Source organism: Artibeus jamaicensis, unplaced genomic scaffold (genome assembly GCF_021234435.1).
Source record: "Artibeus jamaicensis isolate MK-2021 breed Jamaican fruit bat unplaced genomic scaffold, CSHL_Jam_final scaffold_612, whole genome shotgun sequence".
Lineage (NCBI taxonomy): Eukaryota > Metazoa > Chordata > Mammalia > Chiroptera > Phyllostomidae > Artibeus > Artibeus jamaicensis.
Genome location: NW_026522049.1, coordinates 13,742,459 through 13,765,136, shown reverse-complemented (window position 1 = coordinate 13,765,136; position 22,678 = coordinate 13,742,459). Strand labels below are relative to the sequence as shown.

The following is a 22,678-nucleotide window of genomic DNA, read 5'->3' as shown; positions in this document are numbered from 1 at the left end:
TATAAATTTAAATTATGCTACATGAAGTAAGGCATGAAGAGAAAAACAAATACTGCATGATCTCACTTCCGAGGAGGCAGAAATAAAGTATGTAATGCCTGAAATAACACTAGAAAGAATAAACAGTAGGTTAGATGAAGCAGAGGATCGAATCAGTGTTTTGGAAGACAAAATAGAAAGAAAACACCCAGGCAGAGCAGCGAAAGGAAAGATGAATTTAAAAAATGAAGAGAACTTAAGAAACATTTTGGACAAGGTGCAGCAGAACAACATTTGCATCATGGGAATAGCAGAAGGAGAAGAGAGCAAGCAAGGCATTGAGAACCTACGTTTTTGAGGAAATAATAACTGAAAACTTCCCTAATCTGGTGAAGGAAAAAGTCCCACAAGTCCAGGAACCTCAGAGAGTGCCAAACAAGTTGGACCCACACAGGCCTACACATCATAATTAAAATGACGAGGCTTAAAGACAACGAGAGAATTCTAACAGGCACAAGAGGAAAGCAGATGGTTACCTACAAGGGAGCACCCATTAAAGTATCATTTAATTTCTCAACAGAAACATTCCAGGCCAGAAAAAGTGGCATGAAATATTCAAGGTGATGAAAAGCAAGGGCTTACAACCAACGCTACTTTACCCAGCAAGGCTATCATCATTTAAAATTGAAGGAGAAATAAGTAGCTTCCTAGACAAGAAAAAGTGAAAGGAGCTTGTCAACACCAAACCAGTGCTGTGACAAATGTCAAAGGGCTTGTTTTAGGAAGAAAAAGAGAAAGAAAAAACCAGAAAAAAGCACCCTAACAGTAAAATGGCACTACATACGTATCTATCAATAATCACCTTTAATGTAAATGGCTTAAGTGCTCCAACTGAAAGACAGGGTAGCCGAACAGATAAGGAAGCAGGACTCATACATATGCTGCCTCCAAGAGACCCATCTCAGATGGGAAGACGCACACAGACTAAAAGTAAAGGGCTGAAAAAAAGATATTTCATGAAAATGGAAAAGAAAAAAAAGCTGTTGTAGCAGTACTTATATCCAAAAAACTAGACTTTAAAACCCAGGCTATAGTACGACACAGAGAAGGACACTGCATAATGATAAATAAAGGGAACAATCTGACAAGAGGATATAACCCTGCTAAACACACACCCAACACAGGAGCACCTGAATATACAAAGCAAATCTTGAGGGACATAAAAGGGAGATCGAGAGAAATACATTCATAGTCGGGGATTTTAACACCCCTTTGACTTCAATGGATAGATCTTCCAGGCAGAAAACCAACAAGGAGACAGCAGCCTTAAACGACACTCTAGATCAAATGGATTTAATTGATATCTTCAGAGCATTTCACCCCAAAGCAACAGAATATGCACCTTCCAAGTGCACATGGAACATTTTCTAAGATAGACTGCATTCTAAGGCAAAAAACAAGTCTCAATAAATTTAAGAAGATTGGAACCATATCAAGCATCTTCTCAGACAACAATGCTATGAAACTAGAGATCAATCACAGTGAGAACACTGAAAAACATGCAAAGACATGGAAGCTAAATAACAGGTTATTCAACAATGAATGGGTCAACAAAATCAAGGAAGAAATAAAAAATACCTTGAAATAAATGAAAATGACACAACAATCCAAAATCTGTGAGACCCTGTGAAAGCAAACCTAAGACGGAAATTCACAGCATTAGAGGCCTATGTCAAAAAAAACAAGAAAAAATCCAAATAAACAATCTAACTTCACACTAAAAGAACTTGGAAAAGAACAACAAACTAAGCCCAAAGTGAGTCAAAGCAAGGAAATAATAAAGATCAGAGAAGAAATAAATGCAATAGAGTCTAAAATAAGATACAGAAGATGAATGAATCCAAGAGCTGGTTCTTTGAGAAGGTAAACAAGACTGACAAACCTTTGAACAGATTCATCAAGGAAAAAAGAGAAATGGCCCAATAAATAAAATCAGAAATGAAAGGAGATAAATAAGAACTGACACCAAAGAAATACAAAGGATTGTAAAAATATATATTTTGAACAACTGTATGCCAACAAACTGGACAACCTAGATAAAAATGAATGAATTCATAGAAACACAAAGTCTTCCCAAAATAAAACAGAAATAATCAGAGACTCTCAATGGACAGATTACACCTAGTGAAATTGAAGCAGTAATCAAAAAACCTCCAACAAACAAAAGCCCTGGACCAGATGGCTCCACAGGTGAATTTTACCAAACATTCTGAGAACTAACACCCCTCCTTCTCAAACTATTTCATAAAATTCATAGTAAGGGAAGGCTCCCAAACTCATTTTATGAAGCCAGCATTATCCTACTTCCAAAACCAGATAAAGACACTACAAAGAATGAAAACTGTAAGTCAATATATCTGATGAATATAGATGCTAAAATCCTCAACAAAATATTAGCAAACCAAATACGGCAATGTGTCAAAAAGATCATACACCGTGATCAAGTGGGATTAATTCTGGGAATGTAAGGTTGGTACAACATTCATAAATCTAGAAATTCACCACAGAAACCAAATGAAGAATAAAAGCCACATGATCACATCAATAGATGCAGAAAAAGCTTTTGATAAAATCCAGCACTCATTTGTGATAAAAACTCTGAGCAAAGTGGGAATAGAGTGAAACATATGTAAATGTAATAAAGGCCATATATGACAAACTTACTGCCAGCATCATACTCAACAGGCAAAAACTACAAGTGTTTCCCTTAAGATTGGGAACAAGCCAGGAATGTCCACTTTCACCTCTCTTATTCAACCTAGTACTAGAAGTCCTAGCCACAGCAATCAGACAAGAAGAAGAAATAAAAGGCAAACAAACTGGAAAGGAAGAACTAAAATTGTCATTATTTGCAGATGATATGACACTGTACATAGAGAGCCCCAAATATTCCACTAAGAAACTACTTGAACTGATAAATGAATTTAGCAGAGTAGCAGTATACAAAGTTAACATCCAGAAATCAGTTTCATTTTTATATGTCAATAATGAACTCACAGAAAGGGAAATTAAGAAAACAATCCCATTCACAATTGCTACAAAAAAGATAAAATACTTAGGAATAAACCTAACCAATGATGTAAAAAGACCTGTACTTGGAAAATTATAAGACACTGAAGGAAGAAATTGAAGAAGATACAAATAAGTGGAAGCACATACTGTATTCATGAATAGGATGAATTAACACCATTAAAATGTCCATAGTACCCAAAGCAAGTTATAGATTCAATGCAATTCCTATCAAGATCATAATGACATATTTCACAGAACTAGAACAAATATTTCAAAAATTTATATGGAACCACAAAAGGCTCCACGTGGCAACAGTGATCCTGAGAAAGAAGAACAAAGTTGGAGGAATCACACTACCTAATATCAAACTATTTGACAAGGCCATAGTCATCAAAACTGCTCTGCACTGGAATAAAAATGAATAGATTAATGAAATTGAAAAGAGAGCCCAGAAGTATACCCAGACCTTTATAGTCAATCAATGTTTGACAGAGGAAGCAGGTATATGCTATAAGCTAAGTCAGTTTATTCAATAAATGGTGTTGAGAAAATTGGACAGATACATGCAGAAAAATGAAACCAAACCACCCTATTAGAATAAATTCAAAATGGATCAAAGACTTATATGTTAGACCTGAAACCATAAAAATCGTAGAAGAAAACATAGGCAGCAAAATCTTGACTATTGCCCATAGAAATTTTTTATCAGAAATATCTCCCCAAGAAAGGAAAACAATAGAAAAAATAAACAAATGGGACTACATCAAACTAAAAAGGTTTTGCACAGCAAAGGAAATCGTCAACAAAATCAAAAGAAAACCCAAGGAATGGGAGAATGTATTCACTGATACGTTTGATAAGTGGTTAATATCTAAAGTTTATAAAGTAATTACAAAACTCAACATCAAAAAAACAAATGACCCAATAAAAATGTGGGCAAAGGACCCAAACAGACATTCCTCCAAAGAGGAGAACAGGTGGCCCGCAGACATATGAAAAGATGCTCAACGTCACTAATCATCAGAGATGCAAATTAAAACCACAATGCGATACCATCATCAATAAATCCACAAACAACAAGTGCTGGTGAGGATGTGGGGAAAGGGGGACCCTCATGCACTGTGGGTGGGAAGCAGACCGGTGCAGTCACTGTGGGAAGCTATATAAAGTTACTTCAAAAAATTGAAAATGAATCTACCTTTTGACCCAGCGATCCCACTTCTGGGAGTATATCTGAAGGAGCCCAAAACACTAATTCAAAAGAACGTAAGCACCCCTACGTTCACTGCAGTGTTCTTTACAATTGCCAAGATGTGGAATCAGCCCAAGTGTCCATCAGTAGATGAGTGGATAAAACAACTATGGGATATTTACACAATGAAATTGTACTCAGCAGTAAAAAGAAGAAAATTTTACCCTTTGTGACAGCACGGATGTACCTGGAGAACATGATGCTGAGTGAAATAAGCCAGTCAGAGAAAGACAAAGACCATATGATTTCACTTACATGTGGAATCTAATGAACACACTGAACTAACAGGCAGAACAGAGACAGACTCATAGATGGAGAGCAGATGACAGCCATGGGGGGGGGGACGTACGGGGGAGGAGGGACTGAGCAAGAAGAAAAAACAACTCACGGATGCGAACCACAGTGTGGTGATCGCTGTGGGGAGGGGGCATACCGGGACTGAATGGTAATGGGAAGAAATACAATAAAGATTAAAATTTTTAAAGCAGTCTAAGATAACAAGACAATGGCATCCATCTGTTAAACAACAGACTAAAATGACACTTCATTTTTCTTTAGCAGGCAGAATGTCTGAGACTGAATATTCAGTACTAATAACATCAATAAAAGAAGCAGGAAAGGGGGAGGGAGGGGAGACAGACACGTACAACCACTCCCTGATTCCCTGTCTTGCCTCGATCATTAGGTAACTGCCTGGAGGAAGGAGAAGCCATCATTTCTCAGATGTTGCTTTGCAGTTGAAATCCCAGTAAAAATGTGCATCCTTGGGTCCTGTATCCATCTCTAAACCATGATCTTTACCGTAACATACTCTTTAATTGGCCTGCTTCCGTCTCTCGGGTTACTCTCCCGGCTGACTCAACGCCGGCCCCATGCCCACGCGGAGTCAGCTCTCTACCTTTGAATTGCTTTTCTTTCTCATGAGGTTCACTTTGAAGCACTTGACATTCCTGTGAAACTGTCGCTTGGTTTCACAGACCAGGTGGGTGTATCCGATGCACTCCGCACTGTGAGGAGAAGCCCTTTATCATTTTGACTTCCGAGCCAAGTGTTCGGGGCATGAAGGTTAGAAAACTCGCCCTTCCAGCAGCGGCCGCCGGGAGCGGGTTGCCAGGGCGGCACAGCTGCTCTGCACGCTCCTCTGGTGGTGGTGACATGCCCTCGAACGTCTGCCCACAGCGCAGTGTCCGCGCCTACGGCGAGCCCCAGGGTGCGCTGTGGGCGCTGGGCGAGGAGGGTGCCCCGGCGCAGATGCCCCGGAGGTAACAAACGGACCGGCTGGTGCAAGACGCTCATAACGCGGGGAAGCCTGCAGACGCTGGTGGGGGCGGGGGGAGTGGGATGGGTACACGGAAACCCCTGTCCCTCCCAAATTTGCTATGTAAAAGTCTTTTAAAAAATAAATACATAAGCTCCGTGCCATGAAGGTTTTTTTTTTTTGTTGTTCTTTAAAAGGGAAATCGAGATTTTGCTGGATCTGAACTAATCTCATGAAAGTTGACCTGCGCCGCTGGAGGCGGCCCGTCCACTCTGCAAATGGCAGCATCTGTCCCAGGCAGACCTCAGGGAGCCCAGGTGGGCAGGTCAGCGTGTCGGTCCCCCACTCCCCGGCCAGCTCACACCCCGGCCGTCCAGCCTTTCACCGAGGACCTCTCCGTACTGTCCCCACCCACAGACACCTGTCGTCTGTCCAGCTTCAGGCTGAAACGGCCTCATGGGAGAAACTCATTCCAGCTGCTGCCGCTTCCCCAAGGAGAAGGCTGTGCGCTGTGGGCAGAGTCCCGGTCACCCTGTGGTGACCGTCACTGAGCCGCCTCCTCCACAGCCCAGCATTCCCACGGAGAACTCTCTACCAGTTCCACTGGCAAAGCTGAACCCTGGGCCCCCAGTAGACCCCAGAGTCACGGAAGTTCATGCAATGGACACCCCTGGCTGTACAAAACCAAGCACCAGTTCCGGAAATGACTGCATAACCGTATATCTACGCGGGCATCTCTTTTTCAGCTTTAGACATCAATTAACGTTAGACATGTAAGTGCTGAATGACTGTGTGGAAAACAAAACTCCAGAACAGGAAACGAGGAAACTAAGCGCAATTACTCTCTTTATGCAAACAACTGCGTGGCCACTTACCAGGGAAGGGGTCGCCACTGCCGTGTGAGCGAACTCTCATTCATGCACCTCTTGGCTGGTGCCCAGTCCGTGGGGGACGCGGGGCATTTCTATAATGAGTAACTTGTAAACACAACTTTACCGCTGCAGGGGACCTTTCAGGGGGTCCACCCTGGGGACCATGGGCCGCACGCAGCCCAGGATGGCTGTGAATGCGGCCTAACACCAAATCGTACATTTACCTAAAACATAAGGTTTTTTTTATTAGCGTCACAATGTATTTAATGTGTGGCCCCAGACAGCTCTTCTTCTTCCAGTGTGGCCCAGAAATGCCAAAAGGTTGGACACCCCTAGATAGGGTACCATCAGAGAAAGCATGAACACTTGTAATACATGACAATGACAAGAAGTAACTGGCTACCAATTTTCAGGGAGTATTTCCACCCACGGAAGGTCTCAATGGAAGGACAGCATGTGTGTGAGCATGTTGGCAGTTACCACCCTTGGCCTTGCCGGACCCCCAAACCCAGGCGCAGGGAGCAGCAGGGGGGCAGCCAGAAGGCCCCGGACTGCAGGGGCTCCAGCCGGGGGTCTGCCAAGGCGCGTGCCTGTGGGGGACACAGCCCCAGGCCCCACCTGCACAGAGAGTCCCCGCACACCAGCCCTTCCCTAACAGCTAAGCGCTCACAGGCGGCCCCATCTGCATTTTAAACAGTTACCTCTGGAGCTCCCTTCACTTACAGGTCTGTGAAAATACACTGCTTGGGGAAGTCGTATATTTTATCCCATAGTTTCTCCTGGGGGGGGGGGGAGAAAACAGGCCCCTTATTTACCTTCAGAGTTCAAACCACAGAGAGGCGTGAGCTGTGTAGGCTCAGATCCTTTTCCAAGAAACACTAAAAGGAAGGGCTTTTGGATCTTGAAAAATTAAACTAAGAGTCCAAAAGCTGTCTGTCATACCAATGCCTAACACCAGCGAGGTCAAAGGTTGTGCACAGTCGCACAAACGCACGCCATCTCCTCTGCAGACCTGCGCGCAGTGGTGAGCGGCGTAGAGCAGGGGCCAGGACCGCTGCAGTCATTACAGGGGCATCTCACTGACCCAGCCACAGGCTCAACCTTGACCTTCACCATCACCAACACTGCAACCACCAGCAAAAGCTACCACTGAGTGTCAACCGGCTCAATAAACCACCAACAGAAACTCAGAACAAGAATGCAAGCAAGAAGTGAATTGATGTCCATCGGATCAGGAAAATAATCATTTCTTACCATGTTTATAGATGACACGGGACCAATGCTGTTAACATAGATGTCGACATCGATGACGGTCGGTTTGACTGTGGAGAAAAACACACGTGTGTTAGAACATTGTGCCCGAGAGACCAGGGGAAGCAGCAGCAGCTCCGGGATCTGCTGCAAAGGGCTGGCTTTTCTAGGGGCTTGTGGTGCAGCAGCCATTCACACCCTGCCCATCGTATTTCGAAGTTCTCTGAGGAGGAGAGATTCTTACTTGTACTTACCGAGTTCTAGGAGAACAGGACACTGATTTGAGAAAGGGCTAAAAAGATATTCTGTGACACGTGTTATGTTGACTGCATGGCCAAGAAAACATAAAAAGAAAAAATATAAGACATTGTGTAAGTAATTTAAAGTCGGCACTTTGCTCTACTATGCGGATGGCTCAGGTATTTATCCATCACCAGGATGCCTCCCTGTCCTTCCAAAACAAAGCCTCGCAGAGCAAAGATCGTGAGAACACATACAGCAAAGGAGAATAAGAAACCTTATTATTATCGTGGAAACTTTAAGACACATACACACATATCACAAGCTCAGAAAGAAATCCTGTAACAGACTCAGAAAAACCTGTCACTCAGAAAAGAATAACACTTAGTAAAGTGAAGGAATTATGGGTTCCACAATGAGGGCATAACATTTATATGAGAGGAAGTTGTAATATTTAACGTTGTGCATCAGAGGCAAATTGTTTGTTTTTTAAGATTTTATTTACTTATTTTTAGAGAGGGGAAGGGAGGGAGAAAGAGAGGCGGAGAAACATCAGTGTGTGGTTGCCTCTCGTGCGCCCCCTACTGGGGACCTGGCCCACACCCCAGACCTTGTGGCCTGACTGGGAATGGAACAGGCATCTCTTTGGTTCTCAGGCTGGTGCTCCATTCACTGAGCCACACCAGCCAGGGCACAAATTGGTTCACTCAGCCTTAAGGAAAACCGGTTTCTCTTCCCTTGGCCGCAGGAGAACTTGGGAGACCAGTGAAGAGACCACTGAGATACAGACGCCTGAGTCATTTCTCAGCACTCAGCAACTGATCACGAGGAAGAGAGCACTGATTTCAGAATATTCCAGCCCAGGAGAAACACGGACAAGACTCTTGAACCTTTGCACATGAAGTGGGTTGTTTTTACGAAAACAAGAGCGATTATATCTGCAATTATTCTGATGAGCTCCCTTCGGTTTTGCTAAATCACCATCATTTGCAGGTGAACTTCTGAACCCTCCTTCTGGAGCCCCGGGGGGGACCCTTCTGAGCACAACGTCTCTTGTTAAATTTCGCACCCTGCAGTCAGTAGCTGAGCCGTGCTTTCGAGACCTCCCTGAAAATGGAGAGGTGATTATGAACTTGAGCCAACTACTTCATGCCCATCAGTACGACTAAGTCGTGTTAGCTTCAAAGAGCTCTTGGCATTTTGGAAAACACCGCAACAATTCTATGCACAATGTATAGAATGATTGCTGCTAACTACTATGAATAGTAAGCAGCATCTTTCCTCAATTAACTGGATTCAGCAAGTGCTCTGTTTCCAAATGGTGCCCAGCCTTTGGTGGTGCCCTATGAAAGCTGTGAGTCAGTCAGTTGAGGGTCTGCTTTGTGCACGAGATTTTTCTGGTGGCTTCATTATCAGACTCTGAGTTTCCAGAGCTTTTAATCTTATTAAATAAAAAGGACCTGCAGACATTAAGCCTTAACAACCTGAAGTGGGAAGTGCCAAATGAGTACTAACTGCAACAGTGCAGAAAAGGTTTTTAAGAGACAAGAGTTTGGAACATACGAGCATACAGAAAACTGAGGGGAAATGAACTAGTGGGTTGGCCAGAAAGTCTGTTTAGGTTTTTTTTTTTTTCTGTAAAATAAAAGACACATTTTTTTCACCAATAACTTTCTTGATTTGGATATTTTGAGTATGTCAGCTATCTCCTACGTGGTATAACATTGATTGGTTTCACTTAAAGTCTCGATTTGATCGCCGTCAACTTCAACTGGTCTACCCAACCATGAAGCATTGTCCAGTGGAAAACCTTGAGCATGAAATTGACAAACCACTTTTGACAGGTTCGATCAGTCACATCACCTTCTCCACACATTGCACAAAACTTTTTTTGCATTTCAGCTGCATTTTTACCTTTCTTGAAATAATAAAGGATAATATGCTGAAAATATTGCTTATTTTCCTCCATTTTCAATAATAAAGTGGCTACACAAAAATTCACCAATTTTGATGTTTTTTAAAAAAATACATGCTGCTATGACAGCTGTCACAATACAATCTAACAAAATTGTTTCAAATGAAGTTAAAGACAGCTAAGTGCTACTAGAGGCATCTTATGGGAAAAAAACCAAATGAACTTTCTGGCCAACCCAATATTTTAAGCCAATGCTTGGTGGTTACTTTTTTGGCCATGGACCCCCAAAGGTGGCACATAGTAGGTACTCACTGAACATTCACAAGTGTCACTCCTAACAACAGTGGTTTTAATTTCTTATATTGACTTGGACTTGTGTACGTGAGACTGTAACCTGCAACGGGAAGAGGAGTAATTTTAAAGTGTGCCCTGACCTTGGTGACCACTATGGGCAACCCCAAATAATCGAGTGAGCAAAAGAGAGGGGAAGGGAGAGAGAGAGAGAGAGATAAACGTCAATGTGTGGTTGCCTCTCGCACACCCCCTACTGGGGACCTGGTCCACAAACAACCCAGGCATGTGCCCTGACTGGGAATCATACTGGCGACCCTTTGGTTCAAAGGCTGGCATTGAATCCACTGAGCCACACCAGCCAGAGCTAAATGTATTAAATATCTTAACATAAGATTTAGAACTTTAAGACTCCAGGAAAACTCCTAAAACTATTGGGGAAAGTTTCAAGACATTGGATTTGGCAATGATTCCTTGGATATGATGTCAGATGCCCAGGCAAACAAAGGCAAAGGTAGAGGAATGGGAGTAAAAACTGCTATGCATTCCCCAGCCAGACGTGGATGCAACCTGAATTTCCTTCGGTTATGAGCAGATCCAGAAATTGTGTCCTGTGCGCACAATGGAACATACCCTGACCTTGGACAAGAGGGGAGTTCTGTCGCATGCTATCAGCATGGGTGAAACCTGATGGCTTATTCCAAGTACAGCCAGTCATGAAAGGACAAATACTGCTATTCCACAAACTTATTTACAGTAGTTAAAGGGCCCGCTGTGAGATCCTATGATGTTATTACCATTGATTAAGCCTACATAGTACAAACATTTTTCACTGAGTTATTTCAAATTTCTTTTACTTGCAAATCTACTTTGCAACTGCACTGTCTACCATTTTAAATTAATGGGTTTTATTAATACTCAGCATTAACAGCCTCCTTTTTAAGAGTAAACAATCAGTCCTGTTCCTGCCTTCTCACTTCCTCTTCCTTCACTCAGCAGATACTCAGTGGGTGCTCACTGAGCTAGACGGAGTTTAGGACCTGAGACCAGGCTGTAATCAAGACATAAAGCGTCTCCTTTCATAGGGTTTATTTAAACCGCAGTGGGTTAAACACATGTGAAACAAGTAATTATTTGATATTTGCTGGGGTCCAGACTCGGCAGGTCTCAGGGTCCCTGAAGGATGGACAGTGCAGGCGATGAATGAAGAATCAGACACCTGATTGGATGCCAGAGAACAGCCAGCCTCTGTGGGTCTGACCGAACTTGCAGAGTTTGATTTAGACTTTATTTTTATAGAGATTATTACATAACACTGAAGGAACAGGTGCATGGTGTGATCAGTTAAGCAGAAAAAACCAATACAGAGGTAACCAGGAAAAGTACTAGAATTTCCATAGATTCAGTTATGTTAGACAAAGGTTATTTTGACCAGGAGAGCCATTAATCAGACAGTTTGAAATAGCTGTATGTACAGAGTTTTAAATGTCTTATTGTTTATTAAAGTTCTTAGAATTTGGCATGGGGCAAAAGGGTACGCTAGACGGAACAGTGGTTATAGGGAATTTATTATAAGGCCTTTGTGGTGTTTAATTTAGCTATCTATCTTTCTGTCTAAAATATTTCTTTATGTACTATGGACTCTGACTCCTTGGTAATTGTTTGTACATGCTTAGCTTGTAACAGCTAACCAGCTTCTCCTGCTTCTTTGCCTGTCTAATTCCATTAATGTATATTCCTGTCCAAGGTAGAGGAGGGGCTGTTACTCCATCAACTTCTAGATATTCAGGGGCTACTTCATTAGGGGGGACTTTGCTCTCTGGACAAGAAATTATATTGTATAACTTCATTGGAGTTATGTGGATCATTGGACCTGAAACAAAGGTGTCTAAAAATCCCACCACCTGTCAATCATAAAGACAGACATGCAGGGAGAGATAGACAGGAAATCCAGCCACAGTTGCCTCTGCTGTGCAGATGCATCTCACCCGTCCCAACTGTGTCAAGGGGCGGCTGTTGGTCGGCTCCCGACAGGTATTCCTACAGTGATGAGTAGCATGAAGGGAATAAATCTAGGCACTGAGATCCCGTAAATTTGGTGCATGGTGGGAGCTTACCTTCGATACAGTGGTTCCGGCCCCATAACCATTGTGGCCCTATATAAACCTAGGTGGTTAATATGGCCTTGAAGTCCCACAAGGAGATTTAGTAGGAAGAAATAAAATTAATCATAAAATAGTCAAGGATTTTTCAAAACGGATGGAAGATATCAAATCACAAACAAAGCTATTTATCAAACTCCAACAATTATAAAGAAAACGATTCCTAGGCGTGGCACTATCCAACTGCTAAGTAGTAAGTAAAGAAAAGCCATTAAGAGCACGTCAAATAAAGGTCTAGTATAGAAGGAAAGAAAACCATGGCTGGCACAGCACGAGAAATACTAGAGGCCAGGAAACAACAGTGCAAGATCTTTTAAAGTGTTGAAGGGAAAAAACCGGTATAATTCCACATGTGGAATCACGTTCTTTGGGAATGAAGGAGAAATACACACACCTCCAGCCAGACACACTCTGACTTCGTCTGCAGCCGACCTGCACTGTAAGAAACGGTGAAAGGAGTTCGTCACACGATGAATAACTCGCAGCACATGGGAGCCAGGTCTGTGTGCAGGAGGGAAGGGCACCAGCGAAGACTGGCTGTGTGGTTATGCAATGGAATTCAATCCGAATTCGCTCTGCAGGCCCCACTATGTCCAAATGTTACACCAGCGGAAAACGAGCACAGATTAGAAGGCCTGCCTTGGACACTCCTGCAGTGAGGTGATGAAAATAAGATGTGCACGTCTGAGGAGAGACCAAAAATGAAAGCGATATATTCTATAAACATTACACGTATGTTCTTGAGTTTCCAGGGGCTTGCAGAAAAAGCCCGGCGGACAAAGTAACCCTTGAAATGAGTCCCATACGAGGAGAACAGGTGGCCCGTGTGGACAAAGCAGCTGCAGCAGCTGCACAGAAGGAGTAAACCATGAATCCCCACCGGGGCCTCGGACAGGCCCTTTGTCTTTAAGGGATATTCAGCTAGCAGACAACACAGAAGGAAAAGTCGGACTGGAAGACGGGTTGGTTGTTATTTATACAAATGATAATAAAAGTTTGTAGCTGGAATAAAATGTTGGACTTCAATGGTGAGGATGAAGGGCTTGGTGTCATAACTAACTTAATCCAGATGTTTCTTACAACAGCCACAGCCGTGAGGCTGAGGTGATAAATGCCAGGTCAGTGGGGAACTACTTTAAAGGGTTCTGCACATGCGGAGTCTGGCAGAACAGCTACGCAGCTCAGATGTGGATCTAAGTTACCAATGCAGATCTCAGTGGTGAAGAGAAAGAGATTTGGGGAAATACATATTAATACACAGGAGGGTGGGGGAAGCCACAAATGTTAATGTCACTATTAAATTAAAGATGATGGTCTAGCTCTGGCTGCTGTGGCTCAGTGAATTGAGCACCAGTCTGTGAACTGAAGGGTCGTCGGTTCCATTCCCCGTCAGGGCACATGCCTGGGTTGCAGGCCAGTCCCCAGTAGGGGGCGTGTGAGAGGCAACCACACATTGATATTTCTCTTCCTTTTCTCCCTCTCTTCCCCTCTGTCTAAAAATTAAACAAAGAAAATCATTTAAAAAAAGATGATGGTCTAAAAAAAGGGAATGAAAGACAGCTTCCTGAAGGGCCAGGAATCGGGGTGATGGGAGGAGAACAGCAGAGGAGAAGGGATTTCACTGAAGCAAAGGGAGAGCTAGGTTCCTGTAAAATACGTGCCAACATCCAACAGAACACAGTGAAAAGAAAAGATTCTTCAAAAAGCTAACAGAACTGAGGGGAGTCGATGCCGTGGTGAGAATTTAAACTGGGAGTAATTTCATTGTCTAAGCAGCTCTGAGTTAGGCCAAGGGCCAACTTTGGGGTTAGTGGAATGGGAATCAGAATGAGGATGAAGATCTGTAAAACTAAGCTGGTCCTAAATCTGTGACCCAACAAGAAGTGTGGGACAGAGATGTGTTGTTAAGAAAAGGGAGCGGGGCAGAGATGAGAACAGAGAAGAGGATTAATGGGGAGGGAGGGGAAGTCACTGAGTGAGAGAACGTGCAACAAGGTCCAGAAATGATTCAAGAGCGTGAAGCTTGCACAACCTGACTTCATCTAGCCCCACTATTTCTGAAATCTAAACTGATGTTACCCTAGATCTCCCTTTGATTGAGGAATGTCTGGGAATATTATTTCCGGCACAGGGAAGGTGCCTCGGTTTCTCTAGGCCAAAGAACCAAGCAAAGTTAATACCATTCGAGAACATCTACCTGTGACTGGGGAAGGCAGGACCCTCTGTATTCTTCTGGTGCCGGCGCTCCATGATGAGAAGTCTTTCGGGGCAATGAGTTAACAGACAGAGGATGAGGTTCCTTAGTAGGTATGTGTGTGCGAGTGGGGATGCACACTTAGGGGTGGGGATGGATCTGAGTGTGCAACACATCAGCCTAGATGTGCAATACCTCAGCCTGGATAGGCAACATATCAGCACACGTATATGACACATCAACCTAGGTATGCAACATCAGGGTTAGGAGACATTGGCTGGAGGACATAAGGCTCCACCCCCCGACCCCAAGGAAGACCTTCCATCTTTGGAGAAGTGGTCAGTTCAGTGCTGGTCTGTGCATGGAATCCCCGGAGCACGGCCAGCCCACCTTGGCTGCCGATTCTCCTCCAGCTCCGACTTTGTGTTGGTTAGGATGTATAAGGGACACTGGCCCCCCAAAGCCTCCGCTCGGAGGATGGCAGCCATCCCAGCTGTCACAGCAATACCAGTTAGCACTCACTGAGCATTTATAACACCGGCACGGCTTTGGCAAAAAGCTGACGAGGTAAAGTCCTACACAAGCTAAGACGTATGCGAAGTTAAAGAACATTGGCAATATTCCCTGCCTTCCTCGAATTCCTTTTATGCCTGACTAGAGCTTTTCTTAGCTCTCTTGTTTACCTACCTATGTAAATATGTGTGTGTGTGTATTTACTGAAAGCTAACCATGTTTTCAATCTTCATGTATCACGAGGTAAAATGCAAACACCTTGCTAGGATTAGCACTTTCCAGCACACCAACACGGTAAGGGCAAATCAGGACCAAAACAGAGGGAAAAAGAGTGGAGATTCCAAAGACCAGCCCACCCTGCTCCAACATGGGTCTGTCATCCATATGGGCAGCTGTCAATCATCGAGCTCTATAGAGAAACTTGGGATTCTTTACGCCAAGCGAGGGGAGCCCCGGCAGCGCGCATCTGAGGAGCTTCTGCAGGTGCCCGAGGCAGCTGCAGAGGAAGCTGTGGACAAAGCCTCTGCTAGACAGAACAGGGACAGGGCCGGTGCAGAGCCTAGAGATGCTCGGAGCGCGGTTCCCCTCCGCATCTCTGCCTCTCCCTGCTCTTCCTCCGCACCCTCCCCCAACTCTCTCATCTGGGAACGCCCCTCCCACCAGGGGGCTGAGGCCCTACTGAAAAAGGCAACAGTGTCTGCATTTTCCTCTGACCCCAGCCTCTGTCGAGGTGCTACGGAGAAGGCCCCGGGGGGAAACCCCCTTTCTCAACAGCTGAACTTCACCCCCATCACTGATGCAGATGCATCAGTTCACAGGGACCCCGGAAAGCAAGCAAGAGGCTGCTCCATTGGTGCCCTTTATGCCGTGGATGTTGTCCCCTTTCCTCTCCTTCCACTTTAATAGAAACCACACATGCTTCTTTGCAAGGGGTTGGTAGGAAGAGCGGCCAGCACCCAGTGTTCAGACGAGCGATTTCAGAGTTTAACGCGACAGCCAGATGAACTCGTTTTATTGATGGGAGCCACAGCCCCCTGCCAGCTCCTGCCAGAGTGGAGTCAGGCCACGGGACCCCAAATCCCCTTCTGGCTAAATCTGAGTGATTATCACTCAGAAGTTTCCTATCCCATCTATACTTACAAGAACAATTACTCATTGTAACTTTAGAATCAAAATCAGGGGCTTTTGCACATTCTTTGAGTGATAAGAAATATTCACCTGAACGTGCAACCCAAATATTCAGCATGTGAAACTTGGAAAAGTTAGTCACTGCTCTGGGCCGCTTGGGTTCACTGTTAACCTCCCAGAATGACAGAGTAACGCACTAAGTATTCAGAGACTCTTGTCATACAGCCGAACAGGCCAGTACTCAATGCTGACTCTAGGTATAAAATTTTTCTGTTACCTATTAAAATAACGTACCTAAAACAATTATTTAGCTGAGCTATTTTTAAACGACTTCCACCATGAGGACAATGAGGGCAATGCCAACTCACCACCCAGAGACTGTGTCCTAAGTGACGGTATCAGGGACAGGGATCAGAGAGTTTAACATCACTTGCTGGAAGAAGGTACACGGTGGGTGACATTTTATTGAAGAAACCTTTTCTAAGATTTGATTTTGGAAAGTATATGTCTAGATAAAGCCACAGCATTGGCTCCGACAAGCCAATAACTAGGGAAGAGCCCAAACAGAGTCCTCTCCTCTCCCCATCTCTCTTGCCTTTGGCGGAGAGCGGACAAGTGCTGGAAAGCGTCAGAGGAGGCCCTTCTCCCAGGCCCTGCTGGTGGGGCACATGCCAAGGCCACTCAAGCCAGGGGCTCACGTCTTGCCCACATAAGGGGTGGAGGTTCCACTGATCGAGGAACAAGCCAAGGAGAACAAGGTACCCACCGGCTCCCCCCACTTCCCCAGGGCTGGCACAGTGAAGATGTCACTCTGGGAGCAGCAGGCTGCTGTCCCGGCCCCCAGGACTGTTCAATGGCACAGAGATTCGTCCCAGGAGAAGAGAAAAGCCACGAAGAGGGAGCGCCCTGCAGTTCCGCATAAGGGGGGTGGCATTATGTGGTACGGAGAGTGCGGACTGTGCACCCCAGAGGGGTGGTTACAAACAGCGAAGATCTAGGGAGAACCACGAAGAGGGCATCTTCCCTTTATGATCCTGCTCATGAAAAGTGAAACGGTAGAACCAGGTCAAGTGAGGGAGCCAGAAAAAGAAATATCTATCAAGAGTCCTCCTGGGTCTGAAATTCTCTGCCCAGGTGCTAAGCTGTGCCCATCCAGAAGCAATGAGAGAAAGGCACGAGGTGTACTGAGCACATTCCCCAAACCACAGACAGACACACAAATGAAGATGGACAGCGTTCCTAGCATGAGGCTTTAGCACAACCACTGACCAAACACTGACTGAACAAGAAACCACGCTGACTAAGGGGCATTTCCTAAGAAAATCGGGCCGTAAATAAAAGCACCAGCTTCCCTGGAAGTCTGGGAGACTACGCAGGACCGAGGCTGCCACATCTCAGCGTGATCAGAGGGGAGATATCAGCGCTGCCAGACCCTAACGGAGCCAGGAAGCAATGTAAAAGTCCTAACTGTGACAGCAGCCTCCAAGTGACGCAGACTTTCATTGGTAAATGACAGAACTAGCTAAGGAGACTTGGAGACAACCATTGCACAATATAAGTAGACTATGCTGGCCCAGGCAAAAGGCAACCACTAGGCTGCCAGGCTAAAAGATGAATATAAAAGGGGAAAAAGAAAATCTGACCAGGGACACTAGGCACGGCCTACTCTGGAGAAAATTGGCTTCTCAGAGTTTTACAGGTGAGTCACTGAACAAATAAACAAAGACCCAAGCAAACAAAGTAACATCGATGCCCAAATGATAGAGGGTAAGTATCGAAGTTGCTCCAATATATTATCCAAAGTGTCAAGTTTTTAAAAAAAGTTATGCATTACGCCGATAAACAGAAAAGTGAGGCTCATGTCTGAGGGACAAGGCAGATAACAGAAACTACTTTTGGGGGGTCCCAGATGCTGGACCTCAAAAAGATTTCAAAAGAGCTATGATACATTACATGTGTTCAAATAATTCAAGAAAACCTACCTAAAGAATCAAAAAAAAAGGTGTGATAACAAAGTTTCATGGCATAGAGAATATCAAGAAAAAAAGACAGCCCTGGCTGGTGTGGCTCAGTGGATTGAGCACGGGCCTGCGAACCAAAGGGCCGCTGGTTCAATTCCCAGTCAGGGCACATGCCTGGGTTGCAGGCCAGGTCCCCAGTAGGGGGCACAGGAGAGGCAACCACACATGGATGTTTTTCTCCTTCTCTTTTTTCTTCCCTTCCACTCTCTCTAAAAATAAATAAATAAAATCTTTTTTAAAAACCCTGATAAGAATAATAATGTAAGTAATTCAGAGACAGAATGATTGCATGTATCTTATTCTTTTTGCTCATGTAATTTTTAAGAAATTGCAAAAAATTGATATGTATATATTTGTTTTGTTAGACCCATAACAAGTAATATATTTTAAAATAAACTATATGTAATAGATGCCTATTTATTAACAAATATACTTAATAAAATACAACTAACAAGACCCAGAACAGCGGTATGTTCATGACAAGAGCCCAAGGGCAGAGAGAGAACACGGCTGTATTGGAATAGATAACGACCCCAGATGGCACCTCTCCCATAGGAAGAAATGAGGAAGGTTATAAATTATAAATAAGGATAACATATAAATGATAAATATAATGTTAAAAACATGAGATTATATAAATAAGAATAAATTATTGGGTTCATAATACCATCTATAGACACAATATGTATAATAGCACAAAATGGGTGAACACATGGAACTACTCAAGTAAATTTCTATGTTCAAATCAAATTAAGTTAGTATAATCTAAGGTTTGTATTATTTTTGAGAACCCAAGATTTTGATAAGATGTATATTGTAATCAGTTTGCAAATATAAAAGAAATTTAAAAATGTAATTAAGAGCCCTTCAATCCACACAATGATCTATACACAGATATTTATAACAGCTTTATTCATAACTGCCAAAACTGGAAGCAACTGAGGCGTCCTTCAGCAGGTGAGCAGATCAGTAAACTGCGGTCCAGCCGGGCAATGGAATATCACTCAGTGTGAAAATAAATGCACTACTGAGCCCTGAAAAGACATAGGGACTCAGATGCATGTTACTAAGTGAAAGAAGCCAGCCTGAAAAGGATGCATACCGTATGATTCCAGCTAAATGAAACTCTGCAAAAGGCAAAGCTATGGGCGTGGCAGAAAGACCAGACATGGGGGAGGGGGACCAATGGGCAGAGCACAGAGGAATTTTAGGGCAGTGAAACTGTTCTGTACGATGCTGCAATTGTGGATGCAAGTCATTACATGCTTGTTCAAACCCACAGAATGGACAACATCCTGAGAGAACACTAATGTAGACTACAGGCTTGGGGTGATTATGATGTGTCCGTTTATGCTGATCCTTACAAAAATGTACCATTCTTGAAGTGACAAAAATAAATGGGGAGGCTATCAATGTATGGAATCAGAGGGTAGATGGTAAATCACTGTACCGTCTTCTTAGTTTTTTTTTAAGATTTTATTTATTCATTTTCAAAGAGAGTGGAAGAGAAGGAGAAAGAGAAGGAGAGAAATATCAATGTGTGGTTGCCTCATGTACACCCCATACAGGGATCCTGACCTGCAACCCAAGCATGTGCCCTGACTGGGAATCGAACCAGCAACCCTTTGGTTTGCAGTCTGCGCTCAATCCACTGAGCTACACCAGTCAGGGCCCTCTTAGTTTTGCTGTAAGCTTAAAATTGCTTTACGGAGAGGCCTTTAAAACCAGGGAAACTAAACTGCTTTACTAGAAAATATTCACTTAACACAAACGAAAATAACAAACAGAAAAACAAAAAAAGGCTGGAGACACAGTGAACAAAAATGTCAAATGTAAGACCATGTTGGTAATAACATTAAATATACACGTTAGACAACCCAGTCAAACGGCACAGGTTACCCAAGCGGGTGTGAACACAGAGCTGACCCCACGTCACGATCAGGAGACACACTGCAAATTCAAAGACACCAACAGTGTGAAATAGAAAAGGTGGAGAAAGACACCTGCTGCAAAGCACAACCGTTAGAGAACCGAAACAGCTATACTATTAGATGAAGATGGTTTAAATAAAAATGCTACTAAACATAAAAGGGAATGTCGATTTCACCGTGACAGTGGGTCCACACCGGGGTGGGCAAAGCAGGTTTCCAGTTTTTCTCGTGGAAAAGGACAGGCAGGGCGCGATGATCACAGCAGCTGTGTTAATTATTGACTCAGAAGGATGGCACTCACCACTGTAAACTGACTTTGGCCTGTCCCTGTAGATTGTCAAATGCAATAATTATAAATAGTCATACACCTAAAAGTAGCCCAAAATTATAGGAAGGAAAAACTGACATCAGTGAAGGAAGAAAAAGAAAATGCAACGTGTAGACTTCATACCAGGAGAAATGCAATACTCGGAGACTTCAATTTTCTGCTTCCAATAACAGAGAGATAACTAGGCAGATCAAAAGGGAAATGTAGGATATGAACAACACTATAGAAAAACTAGACTTAACAGACTTCTATAAACATCCCAGCCAGCAATAGCAGAATGCACTTTTTTCTTCAGTGGATATAGAACTTTCTAGAGAATAGAGCACATTCTAGGGCCCCCCCAAAAGCCTTGAGAAATATAAAAACATCGAATCATACAAAATGTGTTCACCAGCCACAGTGGAATTATATTGTGTCAAGAAAGAAATTTAAAAAGGACACAGGTAGCTATTCTTTCTGCTGAATGTAAATGAAACCAAAATACTGAAATCCATGGGATGCCACTGTAGCAGTTCTTAGGAGGGGTGCAGAGCACCCAATACTAACGTTGGAAAATGTCTCAAATCAGTCAATCTGCCACTTTAAGAAACTAAATATGGAGCAAATAAAATCCCAAGTAAGCAAAAGAATGGTAGTAATACAGATCTAAGTGGAAATGAGTGAACTAGAAAACAGAAAAATAATGACTATTCTTGGGGGTGGGTCCTGATCTCAGGATTTTAGAGTCTTCCAGGTCATTCTGAGGCAAAGCCAGATGTGTGAACCGCTGGACAGATTTCCTGAAGAACCCCTCCAAACCACGCTATTCTCCCAAATGAGGATGTTGACATCTGCATTTTTCCCTCACATGTAAATTAGCAGGCTAGCAGCCTAATCAGTATGGGCACAGTAAGACTTGGTAAAAAAAAAATCTGTAAGATATTTTGGATCAGAATGTGAACTGGAGACAGATGAAACACCAGAGGTGGACAGGAATCTCCGGATAAGACAAAGCCTTTTTGCCAGTGAAGCTCAGAGGCTGTTTCACTTCTCAAACCAAGTGGAACGGCAGCTGAGATGGGGGAGTCTGGGGACAAAGCACCTGAAGGCACCTGACACTTTCTCTCCACTGTCCTTGGGCCAGGCATTACAGCCGGTCACTCTGATAATGACCCCCTTTAACCCAGGGAGGCTGTTTCTGTCTCAGTGAGTTTGCTGGTAACTGAGAGGAGAACCCATCACTGGTCCCAGGTCTTTCCTTTCTCAAATGCTCTCTGGTCCACACGAAGCTGTTTTCTCCGAGTCCCCAGCAGTAGTAAACAAACATAAGGAACGCGTCCTTTATTACCCCTTGAACTTTACTCAGTATTCAAACTGGATTAGAATTATCAGACTACCTAACTTAAAATTTGAGGATACTCATAGGCAACAATTTTTTCTTTAAGATTAATCACTAAAGCCCTGGCTGGTGTGGCTGAGTAGATTGAGTGCTGGCTTGCAAATCAAAGAGTCGCCAGTTTGATTCCCAGTCAGGGCATGTGCTCGGGTTTTGGGCCAGGTCCCCAGTAGGGGGTGCGCGAGAGGCAACCACACATTGATGTTTCTCTCCTTCCCCCTCTCTAAAAAATAAAACAAATAAGATCTTTTTTTTAAAAAAAAAAAGATTAATCCCTAAAACTCCCATGATAAAAATGGTAGAGGAAAAAACAGCTCAACCAATAATTAAAATTTTGAATTATCAAAAAATATACAGTCCAGTCATTTGATTTTATACCTGGGGACACCTGATCTGAGTTATTTACCAAATCGCATATAAGAAAAAATAAAATGTTTACATTGAAATCTATATGTGCCCTCGCCCTCCCCCCAAAAGCAAAAAACTTAAAAAACAACAGCCGAGTATGAAGCCTTTGTAATGCACTAAACGGCACAGACGGGCTATAACACAGCCTCGTCCTCCACAGAGCCCTGCCTTAGGTGAGAGCTGTGTGTAAAGCAAGGTAACAAGCGCCTTGGAGAAATCCTCAGCTCTAAGGCGTGTGCAAGTAAAGGATCGCCGCCCAGAATCGGGCGGTGTGGGGACATGGGGATGGGTCACCTACCAACCTATGATGAGCCGAGCTAATGGGTCTCAGTTCAGTGTCCTTGGACTCCCTAATTAGTCTCTCAAGGAGATGACAGGTGCAATTGCCTCACAAAATGTGTTCCCACCTCCCTTATGCAGCTGAATTAACTTTGTCAGAGAATCAGTTAACTAAGTCTACAGTAATAGCTTTTATTTCAAGCACAGCA

General features: G+C 43.6%; 1 protein-coding gene across 1 annotated transcript in view; it reads right to left on the bottom strand.

The window, feature by feature from the left end:
- GABRG3 (gamma-aminobutyric acid type A receptor subunit gamma3) overlaps positions 1-22,678 on the bottom strand; it is a 362,296-nt gene that overhangs the window by 320,087 nt on the left and 19,531 nt on the right. Inside the window, exon 3 of the mRNA XM_037132729.2 lies at positions 7,688-7,755. Coding sequence (XP_036988624.2) covers positions 7,688-7,755 — 68 coding nt within the window. The remainder of the gene's footprint in view (positions 1-7,687; positions 7,756-22,678) is intronic.